Below are 19,496 nucleotides of genomic sequence, written 5' to 3'. Positions count from 1 at the left end.
TCCGGCAAGAAATGCCGGTTCATCCGAAACCAAAAACTTGTAACTGTATTACAGTTATTTATACACAATAGTTTTTATTTTATATATTATTTTTTTTTATTTTTTTTTTAATTTATCACGACCCACTCTTGATTTCGAGCCGGATGCTAAATAGCGCAAAACGTAAAAAAGGATCTTTTGTGTTTAGAAGAAATAAAAAAAAATATATAAAAATTATTTTTATTAATAAATTGATATGATACTATTTAAAATTAAGAATAATTTTAATTAAATATACATATTGATTAATTGATTGAAGATAATATTAATAATAATTTTAATAATGAAAAAAAAAAAAAAGAGATTTAAAAAAATTTTTCAGCTTCTTTTTTGATATGATGATGTTTTTTGGTTGTAAAAAACCATTAAATTTTTGATTAATATTTTTTTTTTATTTACTATCAATGTATTTAAATATTTCGTGGTGTTTATTTTTAGTTTGGTGGTATTGGTATGTCCTCATTTTTGTTTTCATGGTGCTACTTATTTGAGGGACAACCGTGACTTCCTCAACTCACGGAGGAACTAGTCGTCTAAACGAAAAATTCAATAAATTTTATTATAAATTTTTTAATAAAATATATAAATTAAGTATAGCGGTGCCTTTTTTTATAATTAGAAATTTTTTTTTTCTTTTTTTCATTGAAATAAATGAATGAAATGGATATTTAAAAAAAAGTCGAATTTTTAAAAATTTCATTGGTTTGTTTTTGTGTTTGATTGTTTTTTTGTTTATAAGGTTTTTATTATTGTTTGGTGGTTGAAATTGTATTGCTAAATTTAAATCCAATTATTTTTTGAATGCCTGGTACTGAGCAAGAAGTGTACATACTTTTACATAACGAACGATGCTCACGAGTGTGTAACGGATTTACTGTCACGCCAAGTGAATTTTTTCGCAATTCTCGCACGTTGGTCTTGATAAAAATCCCTATTACATTAAATATCCATGTGCTATGTTCGTGATTTTGTATATTATTATATTTTTAAATACCCATTGCAATGAAAAACAATTGTAATTTTACAATTATTTATTTTATTTAACTTGTAATATGGTAATTTGTTGATTTTAATTTTTTTTATTTATCGGATTTTAAATTTTAAACATAAAAAATAATATATAATATAATAAAAAATAATTCTAGGTCAGTATATGAATTTAATTTATTTATAAATTTAATTTTAATTATTGGGTAATTAGTAAAATATAAAAAAAAAAAGTTCCCAAGTTGAGTAATGAAAAAAAAATTTTGGTTACTTACGGTAAAAACAAAATTTTCTTATGATAAATTTGATAAATTAATAATTCATTTTTTTTTATGATTTAAAATTTTTATTATATTTTTATTTGATGTGCACTGTGTTAATATTTAATTATTGATTAATGATTACTCATCTGTTGGATTGAGAATATATTTAAATTTGAATTTCATAATAAAATTAATAAAGATGTTTGTTTATGTATTTTTTTTGTTATTTATTTGTATGACATGTATGAGTACACACAGTTGGCAAAGTCATAGACCGAGTAGTAGATTTTATTTATTTGTTTTCTTTTATGTTTTTTATTTTTAAATTTTTTAAAAATATTTTTCTTCATATTCTGTATATGTTGTGTTGTCTCGGGGAAAGGCGGGAAGAGTTAAAAAGGCCTTGGCAAGGCCGATCACACAACGTGATGTATACAACACTCGCAATCTAACTTTTTCCAATTAAAGACAACTTGTTTATTTTTCTCTATTCGACACCGGTTTCCCGGATTCCATTGCACCGACACTGATCGCGATACTATTTAATGACAAATAAATAAATAAATAAAAAAAAAAAACCAACAAGTCCTTATATCAAGAAATTCAACCAAAAATAGGCATACATAATTATTCAATATGTTTTTACAATTATTTTATTTTTTTGTATCACACACAGTATTACAATTAAATTATCATGCTCAAGAGTGTTTCCTGATGGTTAATATAATTTATCAAATAAAAAAAAAAATATCCTATGAAGCGGGTGTTAGCAACAAGAACATTAGATATTTTTAAAATGAAAATTTATCATTATAAAAATAATTGAAGCATAGTAACATGTAGACATAATGATATTATGAAAATTTAAAATTTGTCAAAAATTATGACAACAGTATATCAGCATGATAAATAAATAAATATTGCATTTGAAAAATTTATTTATTATTTTTAAATTAACTATTATCATATGCATCTTGGATAAATTCAAAATTTATTTATTTAAAAATTTATTAATTTGTCATTGTATTGTTATTACTCAATGTTATTATTATTTTTTATTTAATTTTTTATTTAATATTTCATCTTTCAAGCTTTGTATTAAATGCTTGATTATTTTATTTATTTATTTAATTTATTTATTTTTTACTGGTGGATATTATTATTGAAGGATAAATTTTCTACAAGGTTATTTTTCGAACACAGACATTTTCCTTTGAACCTTTTCGACCAGCAAATTCCATGTCGAAAATATTACAACGAGCATATTTAGTCACGTAATGTTTTTTTCCCAATTTTGCCTTTTATTTTGACGACCTTATATTTTGTTGAAACATCAAAATCTTTGTCATACATAATGCACATACAAAACTAATTCACCATATCGTTAGAAAATTTTACCTTTTCAACAAAGAGACCCACAAAAATTAAAAACCAAAAAAAAAAAAATATATGTCTTAAAATCATGCTTTGTTATCATCTTTTTTTTTTTAAAAAAAAAATTGATTTTTATGTCCTCGACCACCAGGAAAAATCTTTTTTTTCTTAACTGACCTTGAAAAAAAACCATAGAAATCACAGTAGGACTTCGAAGGGTCACGAGAATGTAACTCGAAAAATTTAAATCAACAAGGTGCATGGTTGCAAAACTATTTTAAATACATAGAAAAAAAATTGTTGGTGTGACCGTATTGATGGTACAAAAAAATAAAAAAAAAAAGGAAGCCCTCTCAGTGGCCACATCGTCGCCCACAGTCCACCTACGAAAAAATCCTTTGTCAATTATTTGGCAGATACAAGTCTATATAGCAAATATGTGTCTAGTTGAAAAATAGAGTATAAGTAAGAAGGAGCTAAAAAGACATTTTTCAAACAACCATCAACCTTCAAATGGGTTCTTCTGTAAGTAGACAAATGGAGCCAGTATTTGCCATATATATTTATATTATTTGATTTAATTTTTATCTTTTTTAGTCGAACGAGTTTACAATATCTTTTATCTCAAATGCTGTAAACACGATTTGGTTTTTTTTTTTTTTTTTTTTTTCGTATAATTTTACCTTTTTCTTAGCTCTACATTGTATTATATAGAAATATCTGTGTGCTACCTGTGCTCATTTACTTGTATCTCAAATTTTCCATGAAGCCGGCAGGACCAACGTCTCCGGTGGGCTCCTTACTTTTCGGCTGTTTTTGTTAACTATGTTGGAAACCTGTGGTGAACATTTCGTCATGCCAATAAATTCGTAAATTGTCGGAAGTCAATATCTGGCCGCACGCACGATGAAAATTGACCAAGAAAAACAAAACATTTTCTTGGTATAAATCTATCAATATATACATATAAATATTTAATATTTCGATTGACAAGTTGATCAAATTTCAAATGATTTTTATAATTTTTATGGTGCTAATAAGAAAAATTCAAGTCAACAGTTTTTTGTAGTTCAAAAAAAAAAAACGTAAATAATTTTTCAAACTAAATATATTGTAAAAATAATTTTCCAAGTGTCCCATGATTTCAAAATAAATCAATAAATAATAAATTGTTTATTTTCATGTACAAACTTTACATTTTAGCTGAAAAAATAAATTTAAAAAATTTATAAACAATATTAAAAAACTTTTTTTATTTGATTATAATCATCTTGTTGTTATAATTTATTTAAAAATAAAAAAAATAAACCTTTTCATTTAAAAAAAAACCACAAATTCATAGAAAAAAAAAATCCTTTGAAATAAAAATAAAAAAAACTATGTAACCAACATGAAAATGCTTCTAAAAATTGGCTACACAGCAGGTATCTCCAGCGTATCGAAGTGACGAATTTCTTAGCGTCCAAATATTTTCAACACTTGTTTCAAAAAAAGGAAGGAAAAAAAAAAATTCAGTTTGGTATAGAATTGCGACTATTCAATATTTACGTTCCGCTTATTTTTCACTTGCAGTGGAACACACACATGCACTGAAAAAAAGTATACACCCGACGTGCAAAAAAAATAAAAAAAAAAAAAAAAATCTATCAAGCAAAATATAGTGGCAGTTGGATACGCATCGGTTGAAGATAATTGTTGCTTTTCATTGGGATGGTTGGATAAGACACACACAACGTACCAAATTCACTACCGGGTTCGTTGGACCTATCAGACACACAACATATAATGTCGGCTTTTATTTTGATTTTCTTTATTGTTTGATTGTATTTTTTTTTTTTGAAACTCAAAAAGAAAACACATGGATTTTTTTTCTGTTTTTTTTTTATCAACAATCGTTCCGTTTGAATTCGAAATTGATTTACCAAATAAAATTGACTTTGTTTATTTTTTTGTGTGCTAAATAAATAAATAAAAAATAGAGTTTAAATTATTTTTGACAATTCGTTTCTTAAAATTGAGACTGCAGTTTTGTAATTTTTCTATGTATCTGGTTTTTTGAATTCTGATAAATCCTCGAAGAGGTTTTGATGAAATATAACATGAATTATGTCGGTGGGAAAAATTATCTTTTTTCAATAGTATTTTATAAAATATATTAACACTTGAAATATAATTCATAAGTGTGATATTATTTAAACAATCTGATAATTGAAATAGATAAATAAAAAATTATCAAATTTGAGTTAACTCACTTTGTTAAATATTGGAGCAAATGTTGGAAGCTCTGCAATCTGCATTGACATGATCGTCAACCAGCTTTATCAATTTATAATCTGCAACAGTTTGAAAAAAATATTTTTATTTATTTAAAATAATTTCAAAACATTATTGACAATTGTTATTACAACAAGACTAAAAATTAACATCAAGATATTATTCTACGAACTGAAATTAATGAGTGTCCTCAGTAGAAATAACAGAATAACAATTTAATGATTTTATAACTAACACCTTGAAAGTTGAAACATTAAAAATACTCAATTATTATATTTACTTTATTATTATATTTTTTTTTTTCAACAAGGATGGATTACTCTTGAAAGTATATCCAAACAGTTTGACCCTCATGATGCCTGATTTTTTTGCGAAAATTCAAATAATACTGATAACTCACAATGATTTAAAAATTTTATGTTAGTTTTTTTTTTATCCTGGACAATAGATAAAATATAGATCCTTCGTTTTTTAACATTTTCAAAGTATTGACTGAGTTTTATTTTTATTTTATTCACTATTTTCTATTGAAAATAAAAGAAGGACAAATTTTTTTAACATGTTAAAACTTTGTACATGCATAGCTGGAGGACATGTTGATAAATTAAATTTTGTCCTTCAAAATAAGTTGTTTAAATGATTTGAATGTTATGTCATTTTAAAAAACCATGTGTTTGTTTTGTAAGGGTTTCCTAACATTTTTTTTTTTTAACGACAATAGATAAATATTTTAGATACAAAATCAAGACGTAAAACTATAACATGTGTTTTACTTGTGTTTTATATTTGAAGCTAGAAAAAAGATTTTTTTTTTCTATTTTTTCTTTGTAAAATATTTCAGGTATTTAGCAGGATGTAACAACATTCACATAGAGTTGGCAATGACAACTTGAGAGGTATTTTTTAAGGTATCCTGATGGCGGAAAAGTAAATCCAGATGTTGTATTCACCGCCTGGGTCAAGGAAAAATTTATCTAATTTATTTCTTGATGTTAAAATTTGCAAAACATTAATTTGTCTAATTACTTTAAAGTACAACAAGTAAATATCATTATCCAAAAAGTTTTAAAAGTTATTTTTAATTATTTTTATTTCTTTTTCAATTTTATATTTCCCCTGAAATCGTCGCGGTGACTTGCAGACAAAATTTGGCATTTTTCGCTGCAGATTTGATAAAAAAAAAATATATCTAAACAAAAATTTCATGAAATAACAATTCTAGTATTTAGACAAGAAAATAATTTAATAAATAAAACATAATTTACATTTTTCCACATGTGTTATTATGTAGTTTTTTTTTTCTTTGAAATTTTCAAATTAAAAGATTGATTTTTAAATCCCGTCATTCTAGCAAGTAACATGTAAAATCCCAAAATCTTATTATTTTTTTTTCTTAAAAGCTCCACAGGCATAAATTAAAATTACAAAAGAAAAATATACACACAAAAATAAAATTTTTGCACACAAACACACAAACATATTTACTGGAATATAATAAATATTATTTGCCATTTTTTTTGCTTGGATAACAGTTAGTCTGTAGAAAAATTTTCGCATAAAGATAACTTAAAAACATATGCAATCGTTTTTCGAATTCTTTTTTATATTTTTTATTTTTTTCATTCAATAAATCTTCGGTGTGACTCAACAGTGGGTCTTGTCAAAACACATTTGTGCTTTCCTGACATATTGATGCGTGACCCTTCAAATTTTCCCTTCATTGTTCATTGCCCTTCAACACTGCTGCAACTCAGTTTTTACAAAATAGCTACATGAAAATTTAAGACGTAAAAAGAAAAAAAAAATACATTAAATTTTCACGAATGCATGTCGTACCATCCAAAGAAAATAAAATAAATAAAATAAAAAAATTACCAAAGTTGTACGACCAGTTGGGGTACAAAGAAAATGGTCAAATTTATTCTACATAATTTGTTCTTTTTTTTTTCCACATCCCTTAAAAATTGTACTGCAATATTAAAGAAAAAAAAAGAACAAGTAAAAACTACTTATTTTCTTGTTTTTTTTTTTTTTTTTTTTCATAACCGTATATATAGTTTTTCTATTCTTTATGCAAATTTTCTAAGAAATTTTTTTTCGGCTCTTTTCAAAGTTACTTAACTCCGAAAAATAAAATAAAATAAACTGGTAATCTTTTGATGGATGGTTTTAGTATAAAGTAGATGTCAACGACGTTTTGTACATATTTCGTCGATTTTTTCATTTTTACTATTAACAGTTACAATATTTTTTTTCTTTGATTTTTTGCGAGTTAAGAAAAGAGCTTTTTCTATGAGTTAAAATTTTATTTATTTTTCAAATATTAAAAATTCATAAAACTGTTAATATACATAGCAAATTAAATGAAAATTTTTTGATGTTTAGTTCTAAACAATATCTATCATTTTAATATAAAAAAAAAAATCATTTAAATTTATTAATCGTAGTTTAATTTACAAATAAAAAATTATAATAATTTTCTTTTTTTTGTTCACGTTTATATTGGTTCCTTAAATGTCAGTGGAATTTAATTATAGTATTGTTAGTGTTAGAAAAAAAAATGCAACGCGTGTTATGAAAAAGAAAAAAAAAAAAAAAAAAATTACGTGATAAAATACCATGACGAGGTATGTGCTGAAAGCGTACAAGAATTGTAGATGTAGACATGAATCCCTTAATCCATTAAGAACAAAAAAAAAATGTTAATAATTTTATTATGATTTTTTTTTTTTTTCTATTATGGTTGTTGTAAAATTTGATGGCAAAAGTCAGCCAACAAAATTCAATGCGTAATTATAATTAACCGATGAGGATCGCAATTGAATTCATACATGCAAAGGTAACCATAACAAAATTACGAAATTGCTAATTAAATTCAATAAGGCAAACACTTGTGCCGGAAGACTTATAACACACATAAAACTGGCGTAATTCATTTATTTTTTTAAAATAAAAAAAATTAAATAAATTGATCAATATAGAAAAATTTATAATAATCAAATCGTTGTATATATTTGAATTTTGAATGAGAGATAAAGAGCCTTTTTAAAATGTTTTTTTTTTTCAATGAAAATTTATATCTAATGAGGAAAAAAAATAATAAAAGATAACGTTGTATTATGATAATACATTCAATAGACAGAAACTAAAAATGACACATCTTGAGATTATAAAAATAAAAAAAAATAAAAGTTATCAAGTAACCTGTAAATTTTTCAGTTGGATTTGTGATTTAGTTAGTTTGTCAATTGTTGAAAAGTATCAATAATTTTTAAATGAATAAATTAACTTGTTATATAAATTTTTATTTATTAATATTTATAAGAATTTTGTGCTGTAATTAAAATTTATAAAAATATATAATTATTACAATTTAGTGTTTGAAAAAAATATACAAAGGTCGCATCAAGCTGTTCAATCAAATGTGTCAATAAAACTTATTATTTTAAAAATAATTTCTATATGTAATTACAATTAAAATAATGATATTAATCATCACAAAAAATGATTATTTTAAAAATTAAAGTTAAAGTTATAAAAAAATTTTATTTGTCAATTTAATTTTATTAAAAAATTATAAAATAATGATGATGGTTTGAGGGTTTCAAAAATGGCATTGAAATTTCTAAAAATTAATAATTAAAATTTAAAAAAAAAACAAGTTAATCTATTATAAAAAATAAAAATTGATATTTAATTTTTTTTTTTTTTAAATAGAGCTTTGCAAGCACAAATTTGTCAAATAAAAAAAATGTCGAAAAAGCAAGACTAGACGTTAAAAGTACTATATAATAGGAAGTAAAAGAAAAAAAAAAAGAAAAATAAGGTGGACACCGAGTCAATGGTGTTGGTTTGTACTTCCCCACTCCAATATGTTTGCAACTTTGGAGCAGTAACAGCAGTAATGTAAAGCACAGGTAGAACGTTAGAGAGAAGAGCTGGAAAAAAATATCAGAGAGGGAAAAACAAAGAGTAGGGGTTGGTTATACCTGTGTGCATTGAAGTGTTGACGTGACTGGCTGAGGTAGAGGAATATCTTTCGTGTGCCTCGTAAGGCCCCCTCAACGCAGTAAGGGCCCACAGGCCATCCAGTTAACTTCTTCTTCTTCTTATTAAATTTTTATTCTTCTCATTATTATTACTTATTTTTATTTCATTTATTTTACTACTAATATTAGTCTCAATAAATATCTGACAATAAATAACGTGTTATCATTTTTTAAATATTATATAATAATATTAAAAAAAAAAAAAAATTATCAATACAAAGTATAGAAATTTTCTCTGTAAAATTATTACTAAAATTTTCTTTTTAAATTAGAAATAATAATAAGAAAAATTGAAAAATAATTTCATTATCATTGTGTGCTGCTGTCAATTAAAAAATTGATAAAAATAAAGAAAACAAAAATTTTTTTTTTTTTTGAAAAAAATTAAGAGAGGGAAAAATAGTGAGGAAGTGGAAAAAGTGAATACGTTAAAACGAGTACATATATTCGAATTAAAAGTTCATTCGTTTTCCGGCGGATCGGTAGTATTTTTAACTGCCAAAAAAATTTTAAAAAAATTGAAAATTGCTATTTTTGAAAATATTGTGAAATTTATTATTTTCAATAGTGAATATACTGGACAAGTTAATAATATTTAAAAAAAAATAAAAAAAATATAAATCAAGTGAAATAATTAACAAAAAAGTGTAAAAGTGAATTATTTTGTTTTTTATATTTCAAGTGTTGATTGCGCATTTGAATGAAGAGGATTATTGCATCGAATAATTTTCAGAAAATTAATTTGATGATATCGAGGTGGTTAATGAGAAGGCACTGGACACTAATGACAGTGCCTAAATATTCAACAAAATCATCCTGATTTTAACTAAATTTATTTACAATATAATAGTAATTATTATTATTTAAATTAATATAAATATTGTATAGATAAATTAATAATTAAGTGGACTTATTTGTGGACTGACTCAGACTGAAAGTGGTTAAATTTCTAAAAAAATTTTATTAAATATTTCACTGTGAATTTTAATTTCAAGTGTTGACAAATATTAATTAAATTAATATTTAATAAACAAAAAAAAAAATTATTATCATTTAACAATAATTGATCGTGACAGTGTCTCGTTCAGTGGATAAAATTTGCGGAGGTCCCACGGGCAACAACACCACTCTGGATACCACGCTGCTCATATGTAAGTATTTTAAAAATGAAAAAAAAAATTAAATAAATAAATTTTAATTGTATAGAAAATTGTATGAGCAATGTATATAATTTTGAATGTCAAATGGTTTTTCCAGTTGGGCAATAAATAACCCAAGCTATTATAATATTTTAAAATGAAAAAAAAAAAAATAATAAATATATCAAGTAAGACGGTGAAACGATGTCAGTAGGACCGTGCATATGAACCAATGATTCCAAGCAACGAGTATCACAACTTGTAACGGATACTTGACTGACCGAGTCATAAAGAGGATCCTTACTAACCCAAATAAAATACCATAAATCCATTTTAATAATAATCCTTTTAATTATCAACAAAAATTCCTTTATTTTCAATTATCTTTATCAATCATTTTTATCCAAATTATCAAAAAGTGTCTCAATATAAACGAGGACACATTTAACGTAAAAAAAAAAAATTAAAATTAACTGACATTATAAAAAAATAATAATAATAAAAAGAAAGAAAGAAAGACTCAAGTCACGAGGACTATGAGGTGAAATTTCTCCTTGCGCGTAGTAACACCCCTTCCATTATGAAAATTTCATCGACAAGTGGAAGGTAATATAAAATAATAATAATAATGAAAAATTAAAATTAGAGGGGATTATATTGTTGCTATTAAAATCCGCAAATATCTAATAATAATTAAAACAAAATAATGATAAATTTTAAATAGAAAAATTTATGTTTAATTTTTTTCTACAAATTATTTTTATAATTTATCAATTGATATATTTAAAATATCAAGACTACTAATACAATGAAAATGAAAAAAATACTATTTTTTTATAACAAAAATAAATAACTATATAGAAAAAAAAAAAATAAATATTTATTATAATAAAAACAATGAGGAAGGAGGTGAATGAACAATGTATATACGTTAAAGGAAATTGACTGGATAATATCGAATTGGTATTCCCCTACTTACCTTGCTGAATGTCGAATAAAATGTGTACAAGTTTGACGGTGAAAGGGGGGTATTAAAGGGGTTTTTTTTTTTAACGAGGAGATAGAAGGCAATAGTGATGGAAGTCGTGTATTCTGTGTCCTGGAGTTGTACCACGACTCGACTTGTGCTTTGAGAGTAGGTCAGTGTACCACATTAACCGGTGTTGCTGGTTGATGTTGGTGGTGGGATGATGATAATGATGACGATGACGACGATGATGATGATGATGATGATGATGGAAAAAAAAATAATAAAAAAAAAAAAGGTGACAAGGGAAAGAGGGGAGAGACTTCCGACTCGTCAGTTCCGCAAGTATAATCTATAGATACAAATAAATATATATAAATAAACTATTGAGTTTAGCACAAAGTACCACTTTTATTATTATTATTATCATCATAATAATCGTCAGACATTGGTTAAACAGTACAACATACCACCATCATTTTAAATGGCTTTATTTTTATTTTTTTAAATTGCTTTTGTCAATATTTCTATCGTTTTTTATGTCTCTTTGTTTTATTTTTTTTTTCTTCCTGTTAATTTTTCATTATTATAATTATAATTTTTATTTATTATAGGTATTTTTTTAGTTGATTTTTTATTTATATTTTTCAAATATGTTATTGTTTTATAAATAACATTAGTCAAATTATTTTTCATAAATTTTTACGACAAGAAATTAGTAGTTTTTCTTTTTTTTTTTTTTTGGTAATGATAATGATACAGTTGGTGGATTTATTATTAATTAATAATTTTATATAAATTTATTTTAAGTTTGTTATTAAATTTTTATTCTTAATGGTTTAATGATTTTTACAACTTTTTTCTTTTTATATTTTTCTCGGCACCCACAAAGAGTGTGTGACCTTTGCCTCGCACTTTCTCCGGTGAGCAAGTATTTTTATTTTCTCTCTTTCGCGGTCGTGTTTATTTAAAAAAAAAAAAAATGTAGGTAAAATGAAAAAAAAAAAAAGGAATATTATTGTCACTGGTTGGTGTATATATGTATATTTTTTATAGGTTGTTTATTTATTTATTTAATTGGAGTTTATATGGGATATTAATTATTCATGTGTAAAAATGTTTTTAGGTGAAATTAAAATTTATTGATGGTGATAGTTTTTATATGAGTGTTTTATTATGTTGATGTAAAAGGAGGACATTTGTACCCACATGCGGAACTCAATACTAAAGTTTTATATTAACGGAGTTTGCCTGTATCAGTGATAAGAATATTGTAAAATTTTTGCATAAATGTACTTTTTATATTTCATTTAAATCAATAATATTACCAAAAAAAAAAATAGAACAAATAGAAAAACCTCCAAGAGTTATAAATCAACTGAAAAATAAAATAATAACTATAATAATTTTATATATAATTAGCATAAAAATACTATTAAATTTAAAATTATATAAAAGTGAAATTTCCAAAATTATAAATATAGAAATTAAATTTTAAATTCACTATAAAAATTAAATTTCAAATTTTAGATAATTTAAACATTCAATAAATTATATTTTCTATTGACAGTGTATTTTTTTTTGTCCAAAAATAATTATTGAATAGTTGAGAAGAAAATAAAATTGAAAAAAAAAAAAAAAATACATAAAGAATTGTATATTGTATTTATTCACCAATGAATGATTTGAATCACAAAATAATAGACAACATATATTACGTGCATCGAATTTCATGAATAGCCCATACATTGTTTATACGACTAATAAATTTATTAACATATTACAGTGGCTAATTTTACCGTTAGATATTTCAAGGTTTTTCCTTTACTATGAGAACAAAAATAATAAAAAATTTTAATCCATCAAATTTTTGTTCTACTTGTTAAATACATTTATTTTTTTTTATCAAACAAGCCCTCATAATTATTAGTGATTACTATTTTAATTTAAATAATTGATATATTATTATAAAAATTGAGTCAGCATTAACATCACCACTGAGTATCTTGCCTATGCAAATTTCTTTGCATTGAACTCACTTCTCTCTGTTCAAAAATAAATGAAAAAAAAAATATGATCTCCCTGCTCAAAAGAATTTCACTAAAGCCCGCACATTTAATTTTAAATACCCTTACTCATGTTTTAGTAAATATATTTATATAACGAGATTTTAATACCGCTATTTTAACCGATACAGATAACACCCTCACTCTAATTCAACCGGCATAACTACAACCCACTAAAATAGAAAAATTCAAATTTGACCTATTTTTCTTTTTATAATCTTGAAAAATTTAAATTAATTAATTTTTTTTTCAATGACAATAATGACTTTGAAAGTGTACATCATAAACTATTAAAATTAATAAACAACAATGACTTGCAATATTATTAACAATATATTATTTTATTATATATTTTACTAGTTTTAAAAAAAAAAAAAAAATTTCTCTGCTTACAAGTCAATTGACCAGCTGGTCCCATCAGCACAAAGAATATAAAAAATAAAAAAAAATTATACATCATAGTATACATTTGAAAATAAAAAATAAAAAAAGAAGGGTAGTTGATTGTTGATGATGATGATGGCATGTCTGCAAAATATATATTAAGTAGGTCGGTGGGGTAGACGTTGATTCGCACGCGCCATTTTTCACAGTGAAATGGAAAGCAAAATTTGCGCTTACGCGCTAAACAAAATAGACAAAAATAAAAAAAAAAGTTTTATATAAAAAAGAATGACAATAATATATATTGACGGATGATGATGATGATAAAAAAAGGTAGGAGAATAATAAAGAGTTGATGTTGGTGGTGGTAGTTGAAAAAAAAAAAAATTAAATAAGGGTGGGAGGTAAAAAGAGGAGGCGGAGTCTTGCTATCTGTTGTCTGACTAACGGTACTTTGTTCTACTTATTACGGACTGCCAATTCTCCCCATTTATATATACACCATGCTTACCTGCGTCATTGCACGTCTGAATAACCAAAAACCAGATCAAACACACGCACGTGGGTTCAAGTCATATATACAACATTGTTATTTTTTTTTATTAATTTTTGTATATATTAAATTTATTTTTTTTGAAAAAAAAAAAAAAAAGCAAATACACATCCGGATTTAATAGTTTTTAATTCAGCAGTATATATCTTTGGTGTACATTGCTTGATGGAATGCTGAGTCACTTTCCTCTGGCGGAAGTAGGTCGACCGCACGAGTGGATCGCGTATATATATAAAAGATACCTGGTAGAAAATCTTTCAAGACTCGCAGCCAATACGGATGTACAATTTATAACTATTTTTAATATTTATGAAAAAATTAAAAAAAAAAGTTTCATCTTAACGATATTATCTGAATTAAAGAATTATTAATTTTTATGGTTTTTTTTTTTTATTTTTAATTAAGAAATACTTGGCAGTATTAATTTTAATGTATAAATATATTTTTATATTTAAAAAATAATAATTAATTAATTATTTAAAAATATCATTGTTGTATTATTCGATTAATAAAATATGAAAAATTTGTATACAAAAATAAATCCGGTTAAACGTGATTTTGAATATTGATAAAAGTAAAAATAAATAAATGAATAAATAATCTTCAATGTCGCAAATTTGCTTGAATAAAATACCCACTGATCTCGTTGATAAGTAGCCCAATAGGACAGAGACAAATGTACAAATGATAAATGCTCAAAAATGAAAATAAGAAAGACAAAGTAATTTTTTATTTTGATAATAATTTACCTACTGTTTATTTGATATTTAATATTAATATATATATTATAATTCGACGCCAATGAATAACGGTATATTCGTCAAGTAGCAACGTCACGGCACGATGACCCCCACCGACATACCTGTACAACAAAAACCACGAAGTCAACACATTACAGCTCGGTCCTTCAACAAGGACGGGGCTGTAACCCGGACGAGGACAGTTTCAAAAAAACTCTTACAATTTTATTTGTTATATAAAATTAAACAAAAAAAAACAAAAATTCAAATGTAATATTTTTTTTTTCAAAATTATCCACATCCGGATCCTGTGGTTTTTCATGATAAAAATTTTCCCATGTTTTTTTTCTTCACAGCTTTATGGAATTTTGAAAAATAAAATAAAATAAATATAACGTAATTAATTGTTGATAATATAGCAATAGTTACATGAAACTAACAAATGAAAAAAAAAAAAAAAAAATGTATGAAAAAAAAATATGTGAATTTGGTCAAACAAGGTGTGCTTCGTGTACACTCGTTCGTCTTGATGCTGTGCCACTAACCCAGTTAGCTTGAGAGTCTTGTTTTTTTTTTTTTTTTTATTATTTCTTATAACACCGCGAGCAGAGTCAAGTGAGATCTATATAAACTCACTGTAGAAAATATTACAAAAATAATTCATGCCAATAAATATAATAATTAAAAAAAAAAAAAAAAGAAAATGTAATGATAAAAAAATAATTTCATGACTGATGATGATAAATTTTGATAAATATTTTTAATAAAATAAGAAATTTATTGTTTGATTATAGGTCCTCGCAGCGCCGTTGGCGGTTGCAACACCCCCGGCAGTAGAGTGGATCCCTGGTGGAATCCTGGTCCCCTCTTCCAATCGGTCTCAACACCAGGACCACCAAGGATAGACGAGGGACCTCCAGGAAATAACAGTGCATATTTGCAACCATTATCATCATCACATCAAAATACATATCAACATCTCAACAATAATAATAATAGTAATAGTAATAATAGCAACAACAACAACAACGATAATAATAATAACAACGAAAATAATCAAAACAACAGCAATAACAACAACAACAACAACAACGATCATCAACAAACAAATAGAAATTTAACATCACCATACAGTGTTGCATCGGTGACGAGTCCGTCTACCTCATCACCAAATTATTGTCATGTTGATTCATTATCAAGATGTACAGATATTAAAACAAATATCAATGATAATATATTAGCATCATTATTATCATCATCTTCTTCATCGTCCTCCTCCTCATCATCATCATCATCTTCATCATCAACAACAACAACAACGACAATTAAATTAGAACAACAAAGAATTATTGAATCAACAAATGCAACAGTACTATCAGCATTATTATCATCAACACCAAATTATTCAACAACATCAACATCACCAGTACAATTAACAACAAATTCATACAATAGAAATTCAACTGGTAGTACAAATAATACAACAGTATCACCATCATCATCATCAGATTCATTATCAGCAATATTATCAACATTTAATAGTCAAATAAAAACAGAAAATAATAATAATAATAATAATATAAATAATAATAATAATAATAATCAAGATAATAATAATTGTAATGATAAAAGAACGTCTGTTTATTCATCATCATTATTAACAACATTATTATCACCATCAAAAATAACAACAAGTCAAATTGATGAAAATAGCTGTGAACAAATTGATAATAATAATATAAGACATATGAAAATTGAATATACAAGTGAAGTTGAACAATCAGATATTTGTAATGATCAATTAAATCATCAAGATACAAATAATCATATGAAAGTTGCATATTCAATGGGTGTTAATTCACCCTGTAGTAATGTATTAGAAACACTTGATGATGAACTTGTTGCAACATCATATGATATTATAACAACAAGTGTTAATAAAAATAATAATAATAATAATAATAATAACAATAATAATAATAATAATTGTCGAACAACACAAGATAATAAAATAACAACAGATAGTGTTGTTGTATCACCAACATCTGATATTGGAATTGATATGAAATATGAATTACAAATAAATATAAATTGTACAAGTGGTGGTAATCATTTATCATCAAGTAGTAGTGGTGGTGGTGGTAATGTTGGCATTGAACCAGCACACAGTAGTCAAGGTAATGGTTTAACAGTTAATAGTGAAGTTGTTAGTGGTGACATGTTATGGAATAGTCCAGGTAGTATGCCAGAAAATTGGGATTCATTATTAATTGATGGACCAATTGGTGTACCACCTAGTTCAGTATTAACTGATTTTAAACCGCTACCACCATTTACTGGTTATACTGGACATTTAAATATAAATGGTATATCTGGTCATCATTATCATACAATTGCATCATCTGGACAGAGAACATCATTGACATCAGCATCACCAACACCATCATCAAATCATGAATATTATGAATCATCAGTTGTATCATCAAGTACACCATGTTCACAGAGTAATCAAAATAAAAATTCACAACAACAGCAACAACATCCACATCATTTGTCTGATGATTTTGATATTAGTGCTATTGCTGAAATGATTGGTTGTGATTATGTTGATACAACACAACCAGGTGGTGGTGGTGTTGGGAGTGTTGGTAGTGTTGGTAGTGGTAATAATAATAATAATAACAACAATTGTCCTGAATCAAATCCAGATAAAGTAACTGAATATATGAATATGGATAATGAATATAATAATTGGACACAAAAAACTCATGAAACATCATCACCAATATCATATTCACAAATATATAATTCTGGTCATTCAATAAATCAAGGACAATTACAAAATCAAACACTACAAAATATTGTACAAACTGGTAATTATGGTTCATTATTACAAGCAAGATTACAATCTGGTAATATACAAAATACAAGTTGTGGTGAAACACCATCATCAACAAGTCCATATCCACCAGTTAGTCCACCTGGTAGAGTATCAACATCATGTAGTCCAGATCATATGTTACATTCATCATTTATAACACCATCAAATCCACGTAAACGTTCAAGACCAACAAATAATAATCATGGTCCAAATAAAAAAAGTTCAACAACATCATCATTGTCATATGGTAATGATAATAATCTTGGTATTGCTAATAATAAAGGAAAACCAATTCATTGTTGTTCAATATGTAAACGTGAATTTTTAAATAAAAGCAATATCAAGGTACATCTTAGAACTCATACTGGAGAGAAGCCATTCAGATGTGAATCTTGTGGAAAATCATTCAGACAAAAAGCTCATTTGATAAAACATCAACAAATACATAAAAGAATTGGTAGGGACTAATTTTCTAATGTGATTGTGATGATTTGTTTGATGTGTTATTATGTTATTTATTAAATTTTATTATTTTTTTTTTTTACATTTTATTTTTTCACAATGTGAATGATAATATTTTTAGAATGAGCTGATGATGGATCGAGAATCGATATTAACGTCAATTTGGACTTATCAACAGGATTTAAATAATCTGGGTATGAAACCTCGATGATTATTTATAATTTCAACTTCAATTTAATGATATTGTTTATTTTTTTTTTAAATAAATAAATCAATTTATGTATATTGTTTATATTAAAGTGGCTTTTTTTTTTTTTTTTTTTTGTTGATGTGATTATTTAAAGAAAAAAAAAATAAAATAAAAGAGTCGTTTTTATTTTATTTTTTTTTTCGATTTCGAATTTATATTTTTACTATGAAACACACGTACACACACACAACTTGATTGATAATTAATTTGATTATAAATATTTGAAAAAAAAGGAAAAAAGAAAAAGAAATAATTATTTGTTTTTTTTTTTCTTTTAATTTTTTTTTTTTTTGTTATTATCTGATTTATAATTGAATTGCAATATTTATCGAGCGTAGACGCTGAAATCAATTGATGATTAATTCGCAGGACGTAATTGTGATTCGGTGATTGTCCTTAATTAAGTACCTTAATATTAATTTTAATTAGATGTTATTTTCATGTTATTATTATTAATTATTAATACAATTATTATATTATCATCGGTATTTTTGTAATATTAATGTTACTGATATTATTCCATTATTATAATATTATTTTTAGTATTTAATTTTATTTATTAATAACAAAAAAAAAAGAAAAATTAAAAAATACCTTCGTTTTTTTTTCGCAATTATTTCTTTCTTTGACTAATTATTCAAATTATTTATTTTTCTGTTTCTTTTATTTTTTTTTTTTGATCATAGAGTTGTATCATAGAATAAAAATTGAAAAAAAAAAAAAAATATAAATAAATTAATAAATAATAATTTTTTGTAATTTTTCATCAAAATTCGTGAAATTTCTTTTTTTTTTTTTTTCATTTAAATTATATTATAATTATTTATGTAAATATAAAAAAAAAAAAAAACACTAACATGCTTAATAAAACTAAGATTAAAAAAATAAAAAAATAAAAAAAAATGCTTTGTATTAATTGTTATTGATTATTGTTATTTATTTTTTTTTTTTAAATAGTCAATTATTTATGTAGTTTAAGAGTGCATGATTAAAATTTAAAAAATGCATGGAATTTGTATTTTTAAACTTTAGATTGATATTCGAAATAAATTTCAAGGCAAGTAATAG

At 24.7% G+C, this 19,496-nt stretch overlaps 1 protein-coding gene across 1 annotated transcript; it reads left to right on the top strand.

The window, feature by feature from the left end:
* The first annotated feature begins 14,938 nt into the window (after nt 1-14,938).
* LOC122849376 (ichor) lies at nt 14,939-18,355 on the top strand. Its single transcript, XM_044148070.1, has 3 exons — nt 14,939-14,978; nt 16,443-18,173; nt 18,300-18,355. The coding sequence occupies exons 1-3, from the start codon at nt 14,939-14,941 to the stop codon at nt 18,302-18,304; spliced, it is 1,776 nt and encodes a 591-aa protein (XP_044004005.1). The 3' UTR covers nt 18,305-18,355.
* Nucleotides 18,356-19,496: the final 1,141 nt, after the last annotated feature.

The sequence above is a fragment of the Aphidius gifuensis genome, linkage group LG2 (genome assembly GCF_014905175.1).
Source record: "Aphidius gifuensis isolate YNYX2018 linkage group LG2, ASM1490517v1, whole genome shotgun sequence".
In the NCBI taxonomy this organism is placed as follows: Eukaryota; Metazoa; Arthropoda; class Insecta; order Hymenoptera; family Braconidae; genus Aphidius; species Aphidius gifuensis.
Note: the sequence above shows the minus strand (reverse complement) of the source record. Positions and strands in the feature narration are given on the sequence as shown.

Excerpts from the sequence above, each read along its gene's own strand:
- LOC122849376 (XM_044148070.1), top strand. The coding sequence starts at position 14,939 with ATGACCCCCACCGACATACCTGTACAACAAAAACCACGAA. Across the intron at positions 14,979-16,442 it reads TGTACAACAAAAACCACGAA|ATAATAATAATTGTAATGAT; the intron begins GTCAACACATTA and ends ATAATAATCAAG.